This window comes from Diplotaxodon limnothrissa, linkage group LG9 (genome assembly GCF_057381915.1).
Source record: "Diplotaxodon limnothrissa isolate DT_005_m linkage group LG9, D_limnothrissa_male_GT1.1, whole genome shotgun sequence".
Classification (NCBI taxonomy): Eukaryota; Metazoa; Chordata; class Actinopteri; order Cichliformes; family Cichlidae; genus Diplotaxodon; species Diplotaxodon limnothrissa.
In genome coordinates this window covers 29,960,202-29,979,491 of record NC_140604.1, presented here as the reverse complement: position 1 = coordinate 29,979,491, position 19,290 = coordinate 29,960,202, and the positions used below count along the sequence as shown (strand labels likewise).

The window sequence follows — 19,290 nt, the reverse complement described above, 5'->3', positions numbered from 1 at the left end:
AAAACTTCCTGATTTCCTTATCAAAAGAGGTTCATCGGTTCCTGGAAAAAAAAAAAGATCCACAGGAAACCAAGTTCAAATCAGTGTTTATGTTTTCTACTTGTCAATTTATATACCTCTTTTAATACAATATAAGTACAGCTAAAAATCTCGTCCTGTTTAACCTTGTAATTCCAGCTGGGCGATCCACATCCTCACGCATGGCTTCTGAATGTTGTGTTATTTGATGAAGACAAATTATGCGCTGTCTGCATCGTGCGCTAAATCTTTGATACCAGAGTTATCTCTGCTTCAGACTTCAGCCAGACATAAAAGCTATCAATACAAATAGGAATCTTTCCAAATATAAAAGCATTATGAGCAGATTACAGTTAATATTGAGTTATTTTCAGCGCGCTCATTTACTCAGTTCTAACGTGGGCGTTGCACAAAAAGATCACTGCTGGAAGCCCTGACAAAATTCTTTCTCTGCTGTGTCATATGGGCGGAGAGCCTGCAGTTATCGAGTTAGCGGGGGCTCTATCTGTCTTCCAGTCTTCTTTGACTTGACCACAGTTGCAATCCTGGAAGGGGTAAGCTACAGTATCTGTGTGTCCGTGTATCCTCCACCCCTGCGACCAAATGCCAAAAGTGTCTGAAGACGGAATTTTCTCTGATCCCGTTTGTTGTGCTGTCTGTTGAAATACCTCCAGCGTAGCAGTTTTGTGTGTGTTTGTATGAGAGGCAAATATGTTAATAACAGTCATACTGTATCTCTGGACCTCTGGACCTTTCACACTGTCACTGTCACTGGTGTTGAAATGTGCCTGTGTTTGTTTACAGTACTGCACAGAGGAGTGAATATAACACAAGTCTCTAATGCAAGCTGAAACTCACACTCTTGTGGCGTAGGCGCTTATCTATTTGACTTCCTTTTTTTTTTTGGTCTGCTGGGTGAAATGCAGACGCGAGCAGAGAGGCCAAATGTGGTGAGGCAGCGTGCATGATAAATGAACTTCACTAGCCGAGTCATACGGGAATGGGAAATAAAAAGCATCCACACACGCCCTACCTGACAGTTTGAGCACGGCAGCTTTGTGCTTCTATTGCTGCTCATTAAATCCAACCAGACTCATAATAGCGGCTTGATTCAGCCGGACACTGATGAATAATCGGCCACAGTGGCTGATGCCAACAATTAATGGGACCAATTTCTTTTTGGAAAAACAGCTGTGCTTGACGAAGCGTTAGCTGCTCCATTTATTAATTGGGCGCCATCATTTCCTTATTCCTATTTCTAACTTCTTTCTTCCACTGCTTTCTGCCTCTGCTTCCCTCCCTTCCTGCTGGGGTAGAAGTTGGAAACCTGAATCATGCCGTTCTGCTTGTTGCTGTCGGGCAGAGAAACCAGCGAATCAGTGCAACAGCTCCACTCAGCAGCATAGGGATTTTCACAACACTGAACATCACAATCTCACAACATTATCTGAGGCTATAGTGGGAAATGGCTTAGCGCTTAAACTGTCTGTGCTTCTGAGCCAACTGACACTGACTGGCAGAAATGTTGGGCCAACAGAGTTAAAATACTGCTTAGCACATCCAGAGTTATGACTGAATTACAAAAGAGGAAAATGTTTTTTTTAAACAAACAAAAACCTTTTTTTTTTTTTTAGCTCGGACTGAAGAAATAATTCAAACTGGGAAACTAATTACGCTGTGTGAAAAAAAAATAGTTATGCATACAAAATAGCTCAATTTTCCACTACTACACCCATTCTGCTTGTGGTGTGACTGACAGCTGAGGAGAAAATGACACCTACACTTGTGGCTGCAGAGTGCCGAGGAAGTTGTCAATGCGTTCCTGTGGCACGTCCCCGTCTAGCTGAGCCAGGTAAGTGTAGAGCCTGACAAAGGTGTCGAACGGGATCTTTGCGGCACCACCCGTCTCATCCTCTGTTAGGATCTCGCAGGCAAACTTAAGCGAACTGATAAGAGTCTGAGGATTTGTGTTGCCACAAAAACAAAGAATTAGTTTGCTGTTGCATCGCATTTAAGCAAGACACACTGCAAATATACTTGCATGCACACACTGTAACTCAGACAGCTAAATCTAAGTAGCATAAGAGTGCCCTCGTGTGGTTAAAGTGTTCAAGAGCCTTGAAAACAGGAGTAGAATTCTACCCAAATTACTAACACTGAGCACATAATGCTGTTAATGCTTAGCTGCATTTGCTTTCCTAGACACCAACTTATCTTCTGTAAAGTTCTTCATGCTTAAATAAATTCTCTTTGATCTGTCACTACTGCTCTATCTGAATCTGTGAAGCCAAAAAAAATATCATTGGCTTAACAGCGAAGCAAAGATTCAAGTAGTTGCTGAAGGATTTATCCAGTCACTCTTTTTTGGAGCCAGGGGACCCCGATGATGGAGACTGCATTGCAAATTCCTGGATCTAACATTAACACCTGGAGACTAGAGTGTGCTGCTGGAGGATCTCCAGCTGTGCTTGGCCTCGCACCAGGTTTTTAAGGCTCAAAGGAAGAAGTATATAAAGTTGTATTTGCATTTATAGCCAGGATTGTGAACACCTCACCCCTCCAAGAGCGCTGCAGCCCAGGGCAAAAAACTCCATCCAGTCAATATCTGAGCCAAAGCTGCCCAGCGACAGCAGGGTCTCCAGCTGAGCCACAGGTAGACACAAGCCCTTCCACTTCGCCTGCAGTTCCTCTTTGCTACAGGTTGTCTTGGGCGACAGCTATGATTTGATGATAAAAAAAAATGGGGGGTTAGGAGACTTTAGGGGGGGAAATCTAGTTATTCACTTTCTAGATAAAATCTGAAATGAGTCCTATTTCCACAAATCAACAACAAGGTTGGATATGGAGAATCTGGTGGCTCTATTTACTTACAATCTCTTTTTTCTCTAGACTTTTATATGTGGACAGCCAGGGCATAAATAACCGCAAATACTGATGCACAGTAATCCAAATAAAAAGTAGATTTGAGCAGGATATAAACACTAATAATAATCTCTCAAATAATGGCACAGATCTGCATTTGTTTTGCATTCAGATTTTCTGGATTTCTTTCAGACTTTCTACTATCAATGCAGTTTAAAATGTTACAAAATGAATAACTCGAGACAACAAAAGAGCAGCACTCTCACAAGATTTATGCTGCCGCTTAAGTGCTAGCTTTTAAGGAAATATTAATTATTCATTTCTTTTAATGAATCCGCCACACCGAGATGCCAGTAAACAGCCCAGGTGAGATAAAATGGATTTAAGACAATATGAAACTTTAATGACCCACACGGGAAACATCACTGCTATATGGAGACACACACATAAAAACACGCATAAAAGAATAGAAGAGTAATCAAAGTTGGACATTAAACTCAATGGAAGTTATAATTATACCCATAAAAGCAAAACAGTAAATGACGAAACGCAAATATGTGATAAAGTAAATGCATTTATTTCTTTCAAAAGCAACAGTGAGAATAAAAATTTTATTTGTGCGACAACTTCTACAGGTTATGAGCCTGCTGTTGAGAAACTACCTGTTTGTGGAGGATCTTCAGAAGACCTGGAGTCAGCCCAGTGTCCGTCTTCTGGGTGGCAACATTTAATTCCAGCCTGTCCTTAACAGGCAGACACTCTCCTTTAGACAGAGCACTGAAGTATCTGGAAGAGGACACAGTCATAATAATTAGCAAAGAATTCTTAAACACTGTGTTTAGCATCACCATTCTCAGAAATTCATCTGCCCCCAAGCTTCCTAAGTATACCATTCAAATATACCATTTGCTTTTCTTTGTGAGAGGTTTTAAAGGCATGCTGTGGCATATTTCACTTCATTATTAGAAAAGAAAAAATATAACTTTCCATGCATTTACTGACTTTCAGGATCTCTGAAAGGGAACAGAGCCAAGTATTACTTTAATAACATAAACATCTCATCACCCAGGAGGCGCTCGATTTGTTTTTTCGCTTCACTGTATGACTCACTTTATTGTCTATTGCTATAAACAAAGCCAAGCTACATTGGTCAATAAAAAAGAAGAGGATGCTGAGAGTCCTTAGAGGTAGGAAATAAAAGGTAAAAGAAAATAAATTGAATATTTCCATATCATCGAGTGCTTTTAGCATGGTTTTTCTTTATTCGAGACAGTAAGATAGTTTAACTGCTGCACTAACATGAAAGCCCTTGGGATCTAATTACAGCTAGTCAATGCAACGATAAGACACGCACAGGTGAAAGGGGCCTGCCTTTCCCTACAGTGATGTAGCCTGGAGACATGGTTTATGCTCCTGTTTGTGAGAATTAAACTGGAATAAAACACAATCACACACATCTCTACTCTTAACCTGAACCTTCATTGACAGACATTAAGACTTACGCTGTAGACCACTGCAACAAATCCTTGGGCTGTGTTCGGATGGCTGCCTTAGTAAAGTCTTTAAGGATGTCTGGCAGCTCGGGAGGGATGTTGATTTGCTGGGCACAGTAGAATGTGTCTGGAAGAGGCATGGCTGTAATATAAACAATGCAATAATGTCCAATTAGTTGAAAAGAAATAGAATCCAATAGAAAATTAAAAACTACAATAAAAATCACCCGCACTGACAAAAAAAACATAATTAATATAAAGACTGCATTCTGGTGCTTCAAATTTGTCTGTGCTAGCCATGGGAGTTTGACAGGAATATAGACATATGATTATGAATACAGTGTGTTTCAAAGAAGTAAGTTTAAAATTTGCATATACACTCTCATCTGGTACCGTTTTTTTTTACCGATTCAACTTAATAAATTAATACTAATTTCTAGTCCACCAAACATTTTCTCCCAATTGTCCCTCTCCTTTGTTCAACTACATAATTATAGTATGTTCACCGACATTAATCCACTGTATGGTACTTGCTTTAAAAACTGTAGCCTGTTACCTGGACTGATGAACAGAAAGTCACCGGAAGACGCCCCTGAAATATGAGTTGCTAGCCTAAGTAATGATTATTTATGCCTAGCAGTTCATGGGAGTGTTGTAGCGTCGTCGCATAGCAACGGCGTCTTCTTCTTCTTCTCCCTGTGGTATTAGAAACCCCAAGGGAAGAGCACTACCGCCCCCTCTGCTGAAAACACTGTTCCTGGTACATGCTCAATCATCCAGCTAAGGAAATCCCAGAAAGTTGATTCTGTTCATGTGGAGGCAGCGTTATCTGTCTGACGAAAATAACATGACACCCATGGAGAACACTGACATAAATCTCAATACTCAGTCAGAAATATTCCTCCAGTGAAAACAAACTGGTGCACAAAACACCACTTTCAAAACTTTTTACTTAAATAAGAGCTAGAATCAGTAGCACCAGTGGCCCGTTCTATGCTGTATAATGGTTTGGGGCACTATAAGACAGTACTGTAGTAATATTTCTAATACAGTGACTTTGATGGGGCAGCCTATCATATTTCAGGATGCAGGCCCCTTTGCTCCCCTTCTAGACACCCCCCTGCTGTAAGGAACAAATGAATCATTCATCATAATTTAGAACTATTAATGGAATATTTACACAGATATACAAAAGGGCATTTTCAGCAGAGATCAGTGTTCAAACAGCATACTGTGCTCCCTCACCTAAGTTTATTGTAGTAAGACTAACTGATCATTGGGAAAATACCTTTTCCCTCATGTTAGTTACGCTAAAACCTGTCGGTCAAATTGAATAAATGATACATTTAATCAGATATGTGTTTAGAGGAATCTTTATGGGTTTTATTACAGTCTCAAAACTTTAAACATAAACTTTCTTTTGAAACTGGTCACTGGCTTTAATATTTTTATTAAGATAAAATTTAACTTTAGATAGAAAAGTGGAAGACCAAAGTAACACTGCAAAAGGACAAACACATTAGTTTCGAGTTTAGAGAGACTGATGTACCCTCAGAAGGCCTCTTAGGTCCTGACTACATTATAAGGAATCTGTAACCTAGATTGTGCCTTTTTTTTTTTTTTTTTAAAGGAACAGTAGAAGTTAGTGTGAAAGCGTTAATTTTAGGGCAACTTCCCAAACTTTGGCATTATATGGCTTACAGCCTTGAAAGCTTCATAGTACAATTATGTTGTCACAAACAGTCTGGGTTAACTTTGCTTCGTGTGATGACTTGAAAATATATCAGATGCGGGAAGAGCTGCTGCAAAGCATGTGACATACAACATATTGATGACAGAGTTTTTCCTGTGTCAACACACATTTATTGAAGTGATGCCACAAACAGGCAAAACATCATATTGGAGATTTTATTATTAAACAGCTTTTAGAAAATTCAGGATTCCACAGACTGTGATTAGAAAATAATAACAACAACATGGACAATTTAAAAAACAAACAAAAAAAAAAAAGAATATCTGACCCCCGACCAGCCCCAGTACTCAAAGGAAATATGATCAGACCAGAGAGACAATTTCATACTTGTGTGACAGAAACACATGCACATTCACACAATCACCGTCAGGTCACATACACTGGAAAGTGCAGATTTGTTCTAGCACATGTAGAAACTGAGCAGGTACAATATGCATATGAAATCCCTTTCAAATTCAACCAACTTAACATCTAATGAACTCATGTAATACGAAGAGCACAAAGTTTCGAATCTCAAGTTCTTGCAACAGTACACAGGGGCAAAACACCAAAAACCATAATGTGTCTAAAAGTAATTAATGAGGATGGAGTAGCAAAAGAAAAAAAACAAAACACAGGTTACATGAGCTAGATAATGGGCCAGCTCAAGGTTCTAGTCCACTTTTACCTCTCAAATCTCATATCTTTCTCTACTTGATATAAAAATAAAACTGTGCTTCTCAAAAAAACAAATAAAAACAAAACAACAACCCTGGACGCTCCGGAGCCTATAAAACTATCTAGGATGTAATATTACACTCCTTTGATACTTCAGACGGAAACTCTGCCACAAACATTGCTCCATAAATCTTATCTGATCGTTTCCTGGACGATCCTTGGGCCACGTGATCATTTGGGAAGCGCTCGAGTGCATTTCTGTGATTGACAGTTTGTGGAGCACAGCAGAACCATTTCAAAGCATTAAAAAAAACAAACGGAAAAAACGTTGTCTTATAAAATGTTCTGGCTTAAGCAATTTCTCACCAGTAACTGAGCAATTTGCAAGTGAGCCAACAATCCCAAAAGCATTGTAGCACCACAGACCAAAGTGTGCAGAAAGAAAAACATTCTGAAGCAATGCAAATGAGCTAAATCCATGCTTAAAATGATATAAATGCTATTTTATCCTATCTTTACATGCCGCTGCCTACTGTATTGATTTGGGTCCTCCCTTCTTTACCAAAGGCAAAAGTAATCACTGCTAAAAACAGAGTCACTCGTGTACTTCTGCTCTAATTTCTGTAGTCTAATCCCTCTGCAGAGTTGGATCCAACAGGAAAACGTGAATGTGGGTAAATTAAAAAGAAATGCATGTAGAAGACTGGACAATTCAGAATAGCATATTTCCTCCGTTTTGGTTGGGTAATGGTCATTTTAGCATCGTCTTCTATGCTTTTGGGAGATCAAGCTGTACTTGCTACAAACCCATAGCTGGTCAGCTGCTCAGTAACATGCGTCTATCATTTCCCGTTTCTATCTCTTGCCCCTTTTGTTACCAGCTGGGGGCTTCTTCAACTGGAGTAAGGGTGCTGCTGTGGCAAAGCCTCCAGGAGGTGGGTTAGACACGCCAAATGTCAGGCCGGCAGAGGGGTTGATGCCAGGGTTGCTGAAGTTGAAGCCTGAGCTGTTGGTGCTACCAAAACCTAGTAAAGCAAGACAAGGAACAAAAAACAAAAAACAGTCAAATACGAGAAAAACAAAAAGATAAAACATGAATAATATGAGGATTTAGAAAATCTGGTGTCAGAAAAAGGAAGTTCAAATGAAATTCAGAGGTTTTTTATAAGGATTTTGCCATCCTAGCTTAAAACCCCCAAGATTCTAAAGTGCCAACACACACAAACAAACATATATACACATAACTGTATTTACCCACTGCTGGGACGTTCATTATAACTTTAAAATATGGATATACTAAACTTGTTGCAGTTCCATTTACATTACACTAATGAGACACAGTTACAGCTTAGACCCTTTCCAAACTTTATACACTTAGCGAGCTGAGCCTTTATTCTTTGTTGCCATCATGTTTGGTGGCCCAGGTGTTAAGGTGCTATATACAGCATGTATTGTACCTGCACTCAGACTGCCTCCTGTGGGCTTATTGGTGGAAGAGAAGGCAAAAGAAGACCCCCCAGTCCCCACCCCACCAAATCCTGGCCCACCACCAAAACCTGTGGGAGAGAGTGACATGGAAGTCAGACTGGTCTAAGCACACAGCCTAGACTAGATACAAAAACAAGAAGCGCCTCAGGAGTTACACACTGGCAGGCATTAGCAGACAAAAGCAAGCAAAAAAGAAAAAAAAAAGTCATAAACTAATCCACAGAGCACCACACTTGGCTTAACTTCTGACCGAATAATGCAGAATCAAACAGGACTCACAGTGCACTACACCGCAAAGCAAAGGCCAAAGGAAGAAAAACGGCAGATTTCACCGAATACCCAAACTACGAGAAAACAGACAATACTTTTGAGTGCGCTCAGACCACTTGCTTCCACACTCTCAAGTGGATTTGCAATTTGACATGCCCGTATTTTAACACCACAGCGTTTCGCTGTGACAGCTGAGTGAAACTGTTTACCAGGTAACAACTGTACGATAGGATTGCAGTTTTTGTGTGTGGTGTGAACGCACTTGACTCCTCGCAAAAGGCAGAGCAGAAAAGAGAAACAGCTAAGCTCTGACTGCACCACTCTGTCAGACACATACACACCAGCTGCTTAGTCTGTCATACAACCAAACTCAAATACATTTTCTTTAAAAACCCACTTTGATTTAACCACCAGGTAACATTAGGGGAAATGGCAAAGTATGCAGGGGTCTAGCAAAAAATAAAACACACGAGAAAACAGGGAATATTCATTTAAAAAAAAAAAAAAAAAAAAGCAGAGGTAATACCTCCCAGGGTAGAAGAGCCCAAGCTAGTGCCCAATGCTGAGGCAAAGGGGTTTCCAAACCCTGCCCCCAGAGGCGCCTGGGTCCCTAAGGCACAAAGAGAGAGCACAGGCTTTTACTCTTCTTTTATGTGAGACAAAAGACACAAAGTAAACTGCACTGCTGTCACGCTGACAGCTTTATTTTAGCTTTAGAAACAAGTCCTGCAGTTGATTCAAATAAAATATGATAATCTGATCTAATGACTGTGCCGACAGAGGCATCAAAAGACTACAGCATCTAATTAACTGCAACCTCACATGAGCTGAAATATGACAATAATTAGGCAACGGATCAGGCTTTCACAAAGTACATATGAATATGTACTATCCTGCTATAAAGGCTTTCAACTATAATATTCCAGCTAATCAGCAGCGCATTTATCACTGCTGGCAAGCTGGGAGGGAAAAAGGAAGCACTGCTAGTTCTTTCACTCAGAAACTTGTCTTGTTTTCTTTAAGCGTTCTCTTTTATCTTATCAAATTTGGGAGCTTTTCAATTAGTCTACATTCTTAAAACAAGTTCAGTGAAAAAGAAACAAGGACAAGCGTTTCTTTGTTTAAAAACCAATTTATTTTCAATTAAATATGCAATTCCACTTACATAAAACACAAACAAACAGTTTGGAACAAAAATTGGCTGTTAATTGCTAAGTGCTACTGCATTTGACAAGTTTCCAAATTCAAGATTTCTGAGAGTGAATGAACTAGCATACCTAAAATTTAATTTAAAAAAAACTTTTTAAAAATGCATCACACAATTACTGAATATAGCTTTAAAAGGCACAACATATTTATAGATTAAATATACTGTATCAACAGGCATTGGATATATAAGATTAAAACACAAGGTTACAGGTAAAAGCACTGGAGAATTAGATAAGAAATGTGAAAACGGCATTCATGGCTGCCTTTCAGTGTAAACTGGTCAAAACAAAGAAAATCAGTGATTTGGTACAGTTTGCCTGTGAAAGACAGCGTGGTCAAGTTTTGAGTCATGCGTCCAACATAAACTGAAGGACCTTTGTTACGTTCGTTTAAATAATTTTACACCGATTATGAAAACAAAAGCTCCATTGTAAATTACTATAAGCTACAAATCCGTCTTTGTTGGATCGAGTCTGACTTTAGAGAGAGATGACAAGCTAAAACCTGCAAGAGATTGATTTTTTTAGTCTAATTTCAGATAACTAACAGTAAATTCTACTGGTTCCAAAACACCCTGTAATAGTCATGCCTCCTGAACGGCACTAGCAGGGGAAAAAACAAACAAACAAAATACTAAACACTATAAATGACAAAGAATATGGAAATGTTTTGGAGATAATAGCAACATTCAAACAGTCAACTAATCAGGCCCATTATTGTGAACTGTTGTGCTCAAGCTTAACACACAGAAAAACAAAGATACCAAAAGGTATAATTCAGATTCATTACTGAGCATCTCAGGTTCATGTAGGCAAATTGTGACACTGGTAATCTACCTACCATTTAAAAAATAAATAAATAAAAAGTCACATTAATTCCTTCACTTCTTTTATAAAAGGAAAAAAGAGGTAAATGGGAACAGCTGTTATATTAGCACTCATGAAAATACAGCATTTGCATACACGTTACTGACAGTGAGAAGATACCAACTAGAGAGTATTAATGTGGCTTAATATCCACAATTACCTTCAAAGTCAAAACAACTTTGACAGACCAATAATTATTACATTATTTAATAGTCATTATTGTGCCAAGTGAGACTGTAGAGGTGTGGAAGACGATATTTTAAAGTGTGAGCAAAACTGCACAGAATGTCAAATTCTGGATGAGTGTGGACTTCCATTAAATCCTACAAAAACAAACAAAAACCTAGCGTTTGATAAGAGGACTGACTGTCCAAAAGCAGCAGTGTTTTCATTAGCAATTAATCATTTAGGTTGTTTTTTTACCCATACACCATCGTAATCAGCAGCAGTATGCCGATGATTACTGGAAGTGGGTTCAATGAATTCCTGTTTGTATCGCGACATGTTCAACGGCAGTTTTCCAATCTTTATTCCTCTGAGTGCCAATACTGCTGAGCTCGCAGCGCTATCTACAACAAGCAACGCTGTATCCTCAGATGAGAAAAATGGTGGGAAAATAAACTCCCCTGTACAATCAAGACACACAATGTGGCCATACAGACCAGTTTCTTTTGGCACTAATGTATCTCACTGGTACTTATGGACCAGTGTGAGCAGCAACAAATTGTTCTCTTCTGAACTACCAAACAGTTAAACCAACAAGAAAAGTAGACTTTTTACAGAATTGAGAAGCAAATGTCTGTACAACATACCATCGCCTTGGATAAAATACCTGAAATCACAACTTGTGAACAGCTCTTTAGCTCCACATTTTCTCTGAAATGAACTCTATGTGAAATGATCCAGCCCTGTTGCACTGACAGTAGCCCTTAAGTGAAATCACTTTCATCAAGTTACAGTGGTATGGCCTTTATTAAAACCAAACCAGCCAAATATATCAAGGTATTGAACAGTGAGATAATGCACACACTTACTGTCACTGCTGACAATTCATTATCCAAATGATCTGTCCACATAAAAGACCAACCTCAGCTCCTTGTTCACAACACAAACACACTGAGAACACTGCTTCATTTAGGCCAGTAAGTGACCGGGGCTTTTCACCGTTCTCAGCCTTAGTTCCACTAGAAAAAAGTACATTTCAGAGTTATTTTCAGTCCTGAGTCTTTTGGTACCTTAACCCAATGTCCATGGAGACAGAAATCTGAACAGTGTAGGCCCATTCTCATCTGGCATGTGTACAGGTCGGATGTGAATCTACCAAAAAACAAACAAAAACAAAACAAAAAAAAAAAACCCACTCCAGCCCACTGCATCTTTAAATGCTGTGATACTGATCACCCTCCAACATGACATTTCAATAATGACCCAAGTTTAAGGTTGACCTATTATATTTCGAGCTCTACTTAGATTTGCATGACTCACGTCCCCTCAGTTCATCCACTGACTGAAACAAACCTGTTTTAGCTCCTCTCTCTTCAGTCAACTTTCTTCTGATTGGCTGCCCCTTGCAAAAAAAAAAAGCTGTGAAAAGCAGGTGGGTGGGGCTACTATAACCATATTAATGATAATCCTTTGTTATTCAGTGTGTGAATGTGAGAGTGAATGAATAGAGGAATTGTAAAGCGCTTTGGGTGCCTAGAAAAGCGCTATATAAATGCAATCCAAACAGTGTCATGAGTTAAGAAAAAAATATTAGAAAACTTGCATTTAGAGTTCTGAAGGCTGAGTGTTTGGTTTGCTGGGATTACTTGTACACTAAACTCATTTTGAAACTTTCAACATGTTTAATATGCAACAACTAAATGAATCTAAACAGGTCACCTTTAAGCAGAAAAAATAAATATATAAATAAATATACTAGCCTGCAATTAGGCTTAGCAGAAAAGGTGGGAGATTTGCTAAATAAAGCAATCAATTACCCTAGCCAAAAATAATTTACAAACCCGACTCATGTTAACCTCATATACTACAGCCTTGTTGGATAGCTAGCATACCCAGAGCACAAATGGATAAAATGAACAAGTGATCAAAAAAAATTATTTGATTTTTAATGAAATTTAAAAAAAAAAATCTTAAGCAGGCACCGAGGTGGTGTGCACTTCTACCACACAATAATAACTATTGTGGCTTGTGTGTTAAGTTGTTGTTATTTTTTCTTTTTCAGTAAACAGTGGCTAAGGAATGGATTAGTTAAATAGTCCCATACCTACTTGGCACATAGTTAATTAGTTTAGGTGTTAACGTACAACTCCATCTGCATACCCAAATAAGTGTTCAAAAGTATGTGAAATATTCATTAAAAATGGAAAAATTAGCAAACATCTGGTGGGCAGCAGATCTGATAACAGTCAAAGCACATCTCATGAGCTTTGTCAAATGAGTAGAGATCAGACTAACATTTTTAAACCAACCTGCCTTTACATCCCATCAACCTTTGAAGTTACGTCAATAAAGAGACTGCAAAAGCATGCTACCGTAATATATAGCTTAGTGTGTTAGTTGTATGCAGGTACCCTGATGTGCCAGTAAAAATGGCTTACAACTCAAACCAGATGTTGCAGTAAATATTCTTAAGGTTATGTTGGCTGTAGTTTAACAAAACTGAATTTGAGTCCTTGACTGCTCAGTATAAGAGTCTCATTTAGATATTTTAGGATATAAGCTCCTACAAAATGCCAAATCAATTTCCGATTAAACACAATGTTTAATCCGTGTATTTATGCCTAATACAACGTACTTAATAGTATTTTTTTTGTTACTGTCAAAGAGTAGAAAGAATTTGACAAACAGCATGACAGTCAAACTGTAAATGTCATTAGGTTAAGGTTATTTAGAGAATGGTTTCTCTAAAGTGAATATCTGTGTCTAAACTAGACTTTTTACTTGTAAGACCTTGGGCAACAGAAGCTGTGTGCTTGAAGGAACGGTGGGGATGACAACTTTAATATATTCTCTTCTTATTTTACTACCCTGTATATTCAGAGAGGAGCATGTTGATTCGGTGTCAGATTAACTGGTGTTTCCCACACGTCTGAGATATCATTCGGATTTAAGATAGCTGGGGCTACATTGCCATAGACGTACACCAACTCAACGCCCAGACTGACGTGACAAAAATCTAAAGATGCACCACTACCTGGACTAATCATTCAGAAACCACAAAATTCGCAGCAAGTGCATTAATTATCCTAACTTCATTACACAACAACCTCAACTGAGTACTAGGCTCACTTTTAGCATTGCTAAAACAAAACAAAACCCAAAACTGAGGTTTAGAAGTTTCCAGATTCAAAATGAGATTGCTCGACTTTTTCCACCACTGTGCATTTTCCCCAGTGATGTCAGCCATAAAGCTGCTCTGGTATCCCATTAGAGAGGGCACACGGAGGAGGAGAGAAATTAACAGAAGGGATTTGGTCTTCATTTTGCACTGGGGCCATCTATTTAATGTCCTCACTCTTGAATTGTAAGGTGCATAAAATAAATGTTCCCAACCCTTGTACTGAGAGTCAGAGACAAGACGGTAAGGCAGCACAAATGTCTCCTGTTAAAGTTAAGCAACAGATTTCTCTCATTTCTTCCTTTCTAGCCTCTTTTCATTCACTACAGAAAGCACAGATACCTTAACACCAGATAAGGCTGCTGTTACTTTTGTACTTTTAATCATCCTCTCTCACCTTTTGAGTTATTTGCTACCAAAATATGTTAAAAGCACACTGATCCTGTCTTCTCCACAACTTGCTTTTATTATTGATTCTCCTTCCTCTCCTTCAGTCTCCTAACAAAGGAGAAACTTGCTAGAACTTGTAGGCAGTCAGACCTGGAGTTGGCTGCTGTTGCTGGGTCAATGTGGCTGCCATGGCCACAGCTGCAGCATTGGGCACACTGGAGAACGGAGCAGGCCCAGTAGTGACTCGCGGCGTGCTCTGCCATTTCCTGTTAGACACCCGTTTGGACTCAAACACATCCGTGGAGTCTTCCAGGAAGGCTCTGCGGTAGGAGAGGTACTGATGCTTCAAAATCTATACAACAAGACACCAGAGAGAAAGACACGTTAAATGAAAACGCTACAACTGCCTCGTCACCCAGTCCTATACATTATTACACATTACATTTCAAGCAATGCGAATGAGGATCTTTTTATTATTATTATTAACATATGTAAAAGCAGGAGGGAATAAACTGACCTTGACATTCTCATGGACAGACTGGAGCTGGGCGGCCTGTGCGACAAATGTTTGATACAACTTCTGCATGGCCAAGGTCAGATCTGTAAACAAAAGCATAAAAAAATGTCTGCATAAATATTTGATGTATTTTAATAAAACAGGGTGGGTTACAGAAAAGAAAAGAACCAGAAACTGTCTTTTTTCTCTTCATCTTGAATGCAAACACATCTGTAGCCTGTTTGTTAATGAAACATGTAACACTGTGATCAAACCGAACTTTAACTTGAACAGAATTACGTTAACAGCCAGACAAATGTGTTCTCACCCTGAGGAGTGATGTGAGAGCCGCTGCTTTGGGTTGTCAGGTGGTTCTCCAGCTCCTCTATCTGCTGCCGGTACTGCTGAAGCTGCACCTCAAATTGCTCTACCAGGCTATGGAAATAACTACACACAAAAGGGACACATATTTTAAATCTCAGTACATTAAGCAATGTTCATTATTAACCTTTTGAATCAACTATTAAGAGAAGCTTTTTGACAAAAACATCCACTGGCCAAGTGTATTTTTTTATTGCTGTCCTATGATATTAAAATGAAATAGAGTCGTTTGAAACAGAGTCTATGAGAACTAAAGGACTGCAATAGCACACATTGACCTTGGATTTACTTTCTGACTTTCATCCAATAGCTTACTTACTCTGATGGAGCCGTATTCTCGTGCTGAAGTCCAGGGGGGGTCTTTTGTGTACGAAGTGCTATGTCAGCATTTTTCAACTCCTTAGCAACAAAGGAAAGAGGAAAGTCAAACATCTAGAAAAAAAAAATCTGTGAGATTTCCAAGGGAAACTTTTTCATATTTTTAGTTTGTGAGGTATAAGGAACAGGAAAGGTTAACCCACATATTAAGTTCATCTGAAGTCCAATTTAAAATAATTCTGTTTATCTTAGGTACAGCTACAGATGTTTTGGGAAATGAACACTGATACTGGACTTCCTGACTTATATATTTTGCAACACTGCATACACTATATATTGTGTATCCACTAGAAGTTTGGAATGCAAGTTTCTGATTTACTGACTTTCTAATGACAAATAATGTGCATCAGAAATAGACACCTGTGTCAACATAAGTACACCGTTTTTACCTGTGCCGTCTCCAGTTTCAGTTTGTCGATGGCCAAAGCTTGGCGCTGCAGACCGCTGGCGCTGACGGACAGAAGCTGTTTGAGGCTCTTGATGTCATCTTGGACTTTAGAAATGGCTTTTGATGACATTCTGCTTATATCCTCCTGAACTTGTTTTTGCTCTTTCACAAATTTTCTGCAAAAGAATTAAGAAAAGAAGGAAATCACTTGTAGATGACATAAAAGCTCTCTGATAGATATGGCAAACTATCAAAATATGCTTTCAAAGTGCTACTACTCAAACTATATGTATGCATCTGGGATTTTACACAGAATGGGGACTCCTAGAGACCTCACCAGATAAAATTTGGGTTGGGTCATACTGCTGCATTCAACCTATTAAACACCCGATTAAAAAAAAAAAATTAAAAAATAAATAAATCACACAACGATACTTACTGAAAATTTTCAACATCCTGACAAATAACTGGGGGCAGGTTCTCATCTTTTAGAGCTTTGCTGTCCCTGAGGGTGAGAAAAAGTGTTTTTCATCATTAGAACAGAAAGGATAGTCGGTGCTAAACATTAACAGCAGAGTGAGACATTAGACATATTCCATAAGACAGTAAAGGACCGTGTTGGTCAGCAGGACGTACTGCGCATTGGCTCCAGATGATGTGTCGCTCTTATTCTCAGAGGAAGTGCTGAAGTCGACTCCACCCAGGCCGATACTCTGAGCAGGAGCTGCTGATGACGCTGTCGAGGTTGCCAGCAGAGAACCGAACGATAACCCGCCTCCTGCACCAAGAGTAGTCTGACTCAGACCTGCGGCAAGAAATAGTCATACAGTTTATAGAACTGTGACAACTAATTAAAACGAACACTCTGTAATTCAAAGCATTCACTGTACTCCCACTTGGCCATGTATTTAACACATCAGCTCTGTAAAGCTGACAGTTTGCCTCTCACCTGTAGGCACAGTGCTGGAGAAGAGACTGCTGCCTAGTGATGGACCTGTTAAGGCTGCCGTGGTGGTGGTCGTAGCTCCGCCGAGACCGAGGGCAAAGCCAGTGGCTGTAGGCTGCTGTGGAGCAGTGGAGGTCAGGACAGAGCCAAACGTCAAGCCTGTCCCAGCAGCGGCTGTCGAAGAGGTGCTAGTAGCTGTGAGGGAGAACGGCGTAGCTGAGGCTGTGGGCTTGTTGAAAGCCAAGCTAAAGCCAGTGGTGGCAGCTGTATTGGCTGGGGCACCTGAGAGAAAGTAATTGTTTATTAAATAAAAATAAAAAAAAATAAAAAAAAATTCACAATCATTACCTGTTGTTCAGAAGCTCTTCAACTTAAAAATACCCCAGAGAACCCCAAACATACCTAATGTGAGGCCTGTAGTGGGCGCAGCAGCACCTGAAATAACACAAGGTCCCAACATAAGATGGGCAGCTGGCAGAAATATCACAAATACTTTTATTTCTTTATTATTTTGCATTCTTACTTGAGGCAGGTGTATTGAAGGAGAATCCTCCAGCAGGTTTCTGAGCAAAAAGACTGCCTCCTAGGCCAAGAGACGGGGTGCTGGTGCTGGTACTGGGGGTTGCACTTGCTGTACCCAAAGGTGTACCAAAAGAAAAGCCACCGGTATTGGCCGCAGGAGCACTTTCGAAGAAAAAAAAAAAAAGTAATATGTTTAGGCCCATACATTCTTCTACAATATCTGCCAAGTTTCAAACTAATAAAAGATTGACATTGTGTTATGGTTACAGTACACACAGATTAACAACTAGGATTTTGTCGAAGAAAATACACAGGGTCTTAAATTTCTATATAGAAAACCTAAATGGTGATAAGTGCTTTACAGATGGATGGTAATCCCAATCACATTATTACCAGTAATGAACTAATTTCCCTCTTAAAAAATAAAAAGTAACTACAATTACTATAGCTTAATTGTCACTTCAAAGACTTCTCTTGGCAGCCCGCAATTTGCAAGAGTTCACTCTGCAGTGCGTGCATGTGCAAAGTTTCAAATAACAGAGTTTACAAATGTATCTAATTAAAATGCTCATCTATAACCCGACATTGCTGAGTAGCTCGGGAAAACAACGTACCCAGCACTGACTTTGAAACTCGCAAGCCGTATCTGCTAACGCCAAGATACCTCTGGTTATGCTAGCGTTAGCTAAGTGGGCTATCTAAAATTTGTCGTTACCTGGTTGCGGCCCCAAATGCGAATCCTCCACCTGTGTTGGTGGACCCAAGAGTTCCCGAACCAAAGTTAAAGCTAGACATTTTCTTTTAAAAGGCACGGTGTCAACACCAATCGGTTGTGGGCTTAGCTCACTTCTGAAAACATCACAGCTAATACGACAGTTAGCTTAGACGCCCGCGTGAGGGCCGAATCCGCGGTCCCGTCTTCACCAAAACATACTTGAACTCATCAGCTCTCTCACTAAATCCCAAAATATTCAGTTGCCACCTGTTATGTTTACACAACCTGTTCCTCTGCTTCTATTTCTTAAACCTGACAATTATCGCAGGGTGCATTCACGCATGGTGTCACTTTTCTTATTCCCCGCCTGGTATATCCTAAATGCTAGTGCATTTTGGGTAGTGGATTTCCTTTCTTTCAACTACATTAACCGTCATCCCCGCAGATTTTGCGTCTCGTGATGTGTCACGCATGCGCATGGGATTAAGTCTGGCAGTCCTGAGCAGCGGATGTATGTTGAATCCGGTGTTTCTTTCAAAATAAAAGAAGCAGCTACAGACTATAATAACAACGAAGAACGGCTCAGAGTACATTAGTGTATTTGCAAAGCTGAGTATAACTGGTTGCACAATGCTGTTTCAAAATTGTCATTGTCTCTGTGAGTTTAAATAATCTGTTACTTACCTGATAAACGAGCAACAGTTCCATTATTCTGAACCCAGGGCGGATGAATGGTTCACAGGTTTGTATCATTAATAGTTTTTGGTAACCTAATAAACCTAAAAAATTATGAAAATAAATATGTTGCAAATGTGTTATCTGAGTTTTTCCAACATTTATTGCATTGTTCCACCTTTTTTGACCCAGAAATGTTGCAGACCATCTTTTGCAAACTCTGAAAAGTATATTTTATCAATATTAATATCAATTAACAAATTAACTATTCTACATTCTACATTTCTTATTATAAAACAGCATATAAAAATATTAAGACATGTTTCAGCAGAGATTTATTCAGATCTTTTGACATTATGTTTGGGTTCTTTTTTGTTTGTTTTGCTCTCACTTTGATATTTGCTAGATGTAACCTGTGTACAGTCCTGAATTTCATCCTT

General features: G+C 39.3%; 2 protein-coding genes across 2 annotated transcripts; both read right to left on the bottom strand.

The window, feature by feature from the left end:
- Nucleotides 1-1,276: 1,276 nt before the first annotated feature.
- On the bottom strand, nt 1,277-4,513 carry ropn1l (rhophilin associated tail protein 1-like). Its single transcript, XM_085362482.1, has 5 exons — nt 4,383-4,513; nt 3,543-3,666; nt 2,574-2,735; nt 1,800-1,975; nt 1,277-1,370 (listed from the first exon to the last, which is right to left on the bottom strand). The coding sequence occupies exons 1-5, from the start codon at nt 4,511-4,513 to the stop codon at nt 1,277-1,279; spliced, it is 687 nt and encodes a 228-aa protein (XP_085218608.1).
- A 2,691-nt stretch (nt 4,514-7,204) lies between these two features.
- nup58 (nucleoporin 58) lies at nt 7,205-18,542 on the bottom strand. Its single transcript, XM_085362993.1, has 14 exons — nt 18,176-18,542; nt 17,462-17,622; nt 17,341-17,373; nt 16,942-17,220; nt 16,629-16,797; nt 16,432-16,497; nt 15,994-16,168; nt 15,546-15,625; nt 15,174-15,292; nt 14,867-14,949; nt 14,500-14,701; nt 9,068-9,151; nt 8,241-8,339; nt 7,205-7,808 (listed from the first exon to the last, which is right to left on the bottom strand). Exons 1-14 carry the CDS (start codon nt 18,253-18,255, stop codon nt 7,639-7,641), a joined length of 1,800 nt encoding a protein of 599 aa, XP_085219119.1. The 5' UTR covers nt 18,256-18,542; the 3' UTR covers nt 7,205-7,638.
- Between the last annotated feature and the right edge of the window lie 748 nt (nt 18,543-19,290).

Coding starts and splice junctions, on each gene's coding strand:
- ropn1l (XM_085362482.1), bottom strand. CDS start 4,513: ATGCCTCTTCCAGACACATTCTACTGTGCCCAGCAAATCAACATCCCT. Junction 3,667..4,382: donor TTGTTGCAGTGGTCTACAGC/GTAAGTCTTAAT, acceptor GTCCTCTTCCAG/ATACTTCAGTGCTCTGTCTA. Junction 1,976..2,573: donor GCTGCAGCGCTCTTGGAGGG/GTGAGGTGTTCA, acceptor ACAAATCCTCAG/ACTCTTATCAGTTCGCTTAA.
- nup58 (XM_085362993.1), bottom strand. CDS start 18,255: ATGTCTAGCTTTAACTTTGGTTCGGGAACTCTTGGGTCCACCAACACA. Junction 16,798..16,941: donor CTCCAGCACTGTGCCTACAG/GTGAGAGGCAAA, acceptor TTCTTGCCGCAG/GTCTGAGTCAGACTACTCTT. Junction 16,498..16,628: donor TCATCTGGAGCCAATGCGCA/GTACGTCCTGCT, acceptor TCTCACCCTCAG/GGACAGCAAAGCTCTAAAAG.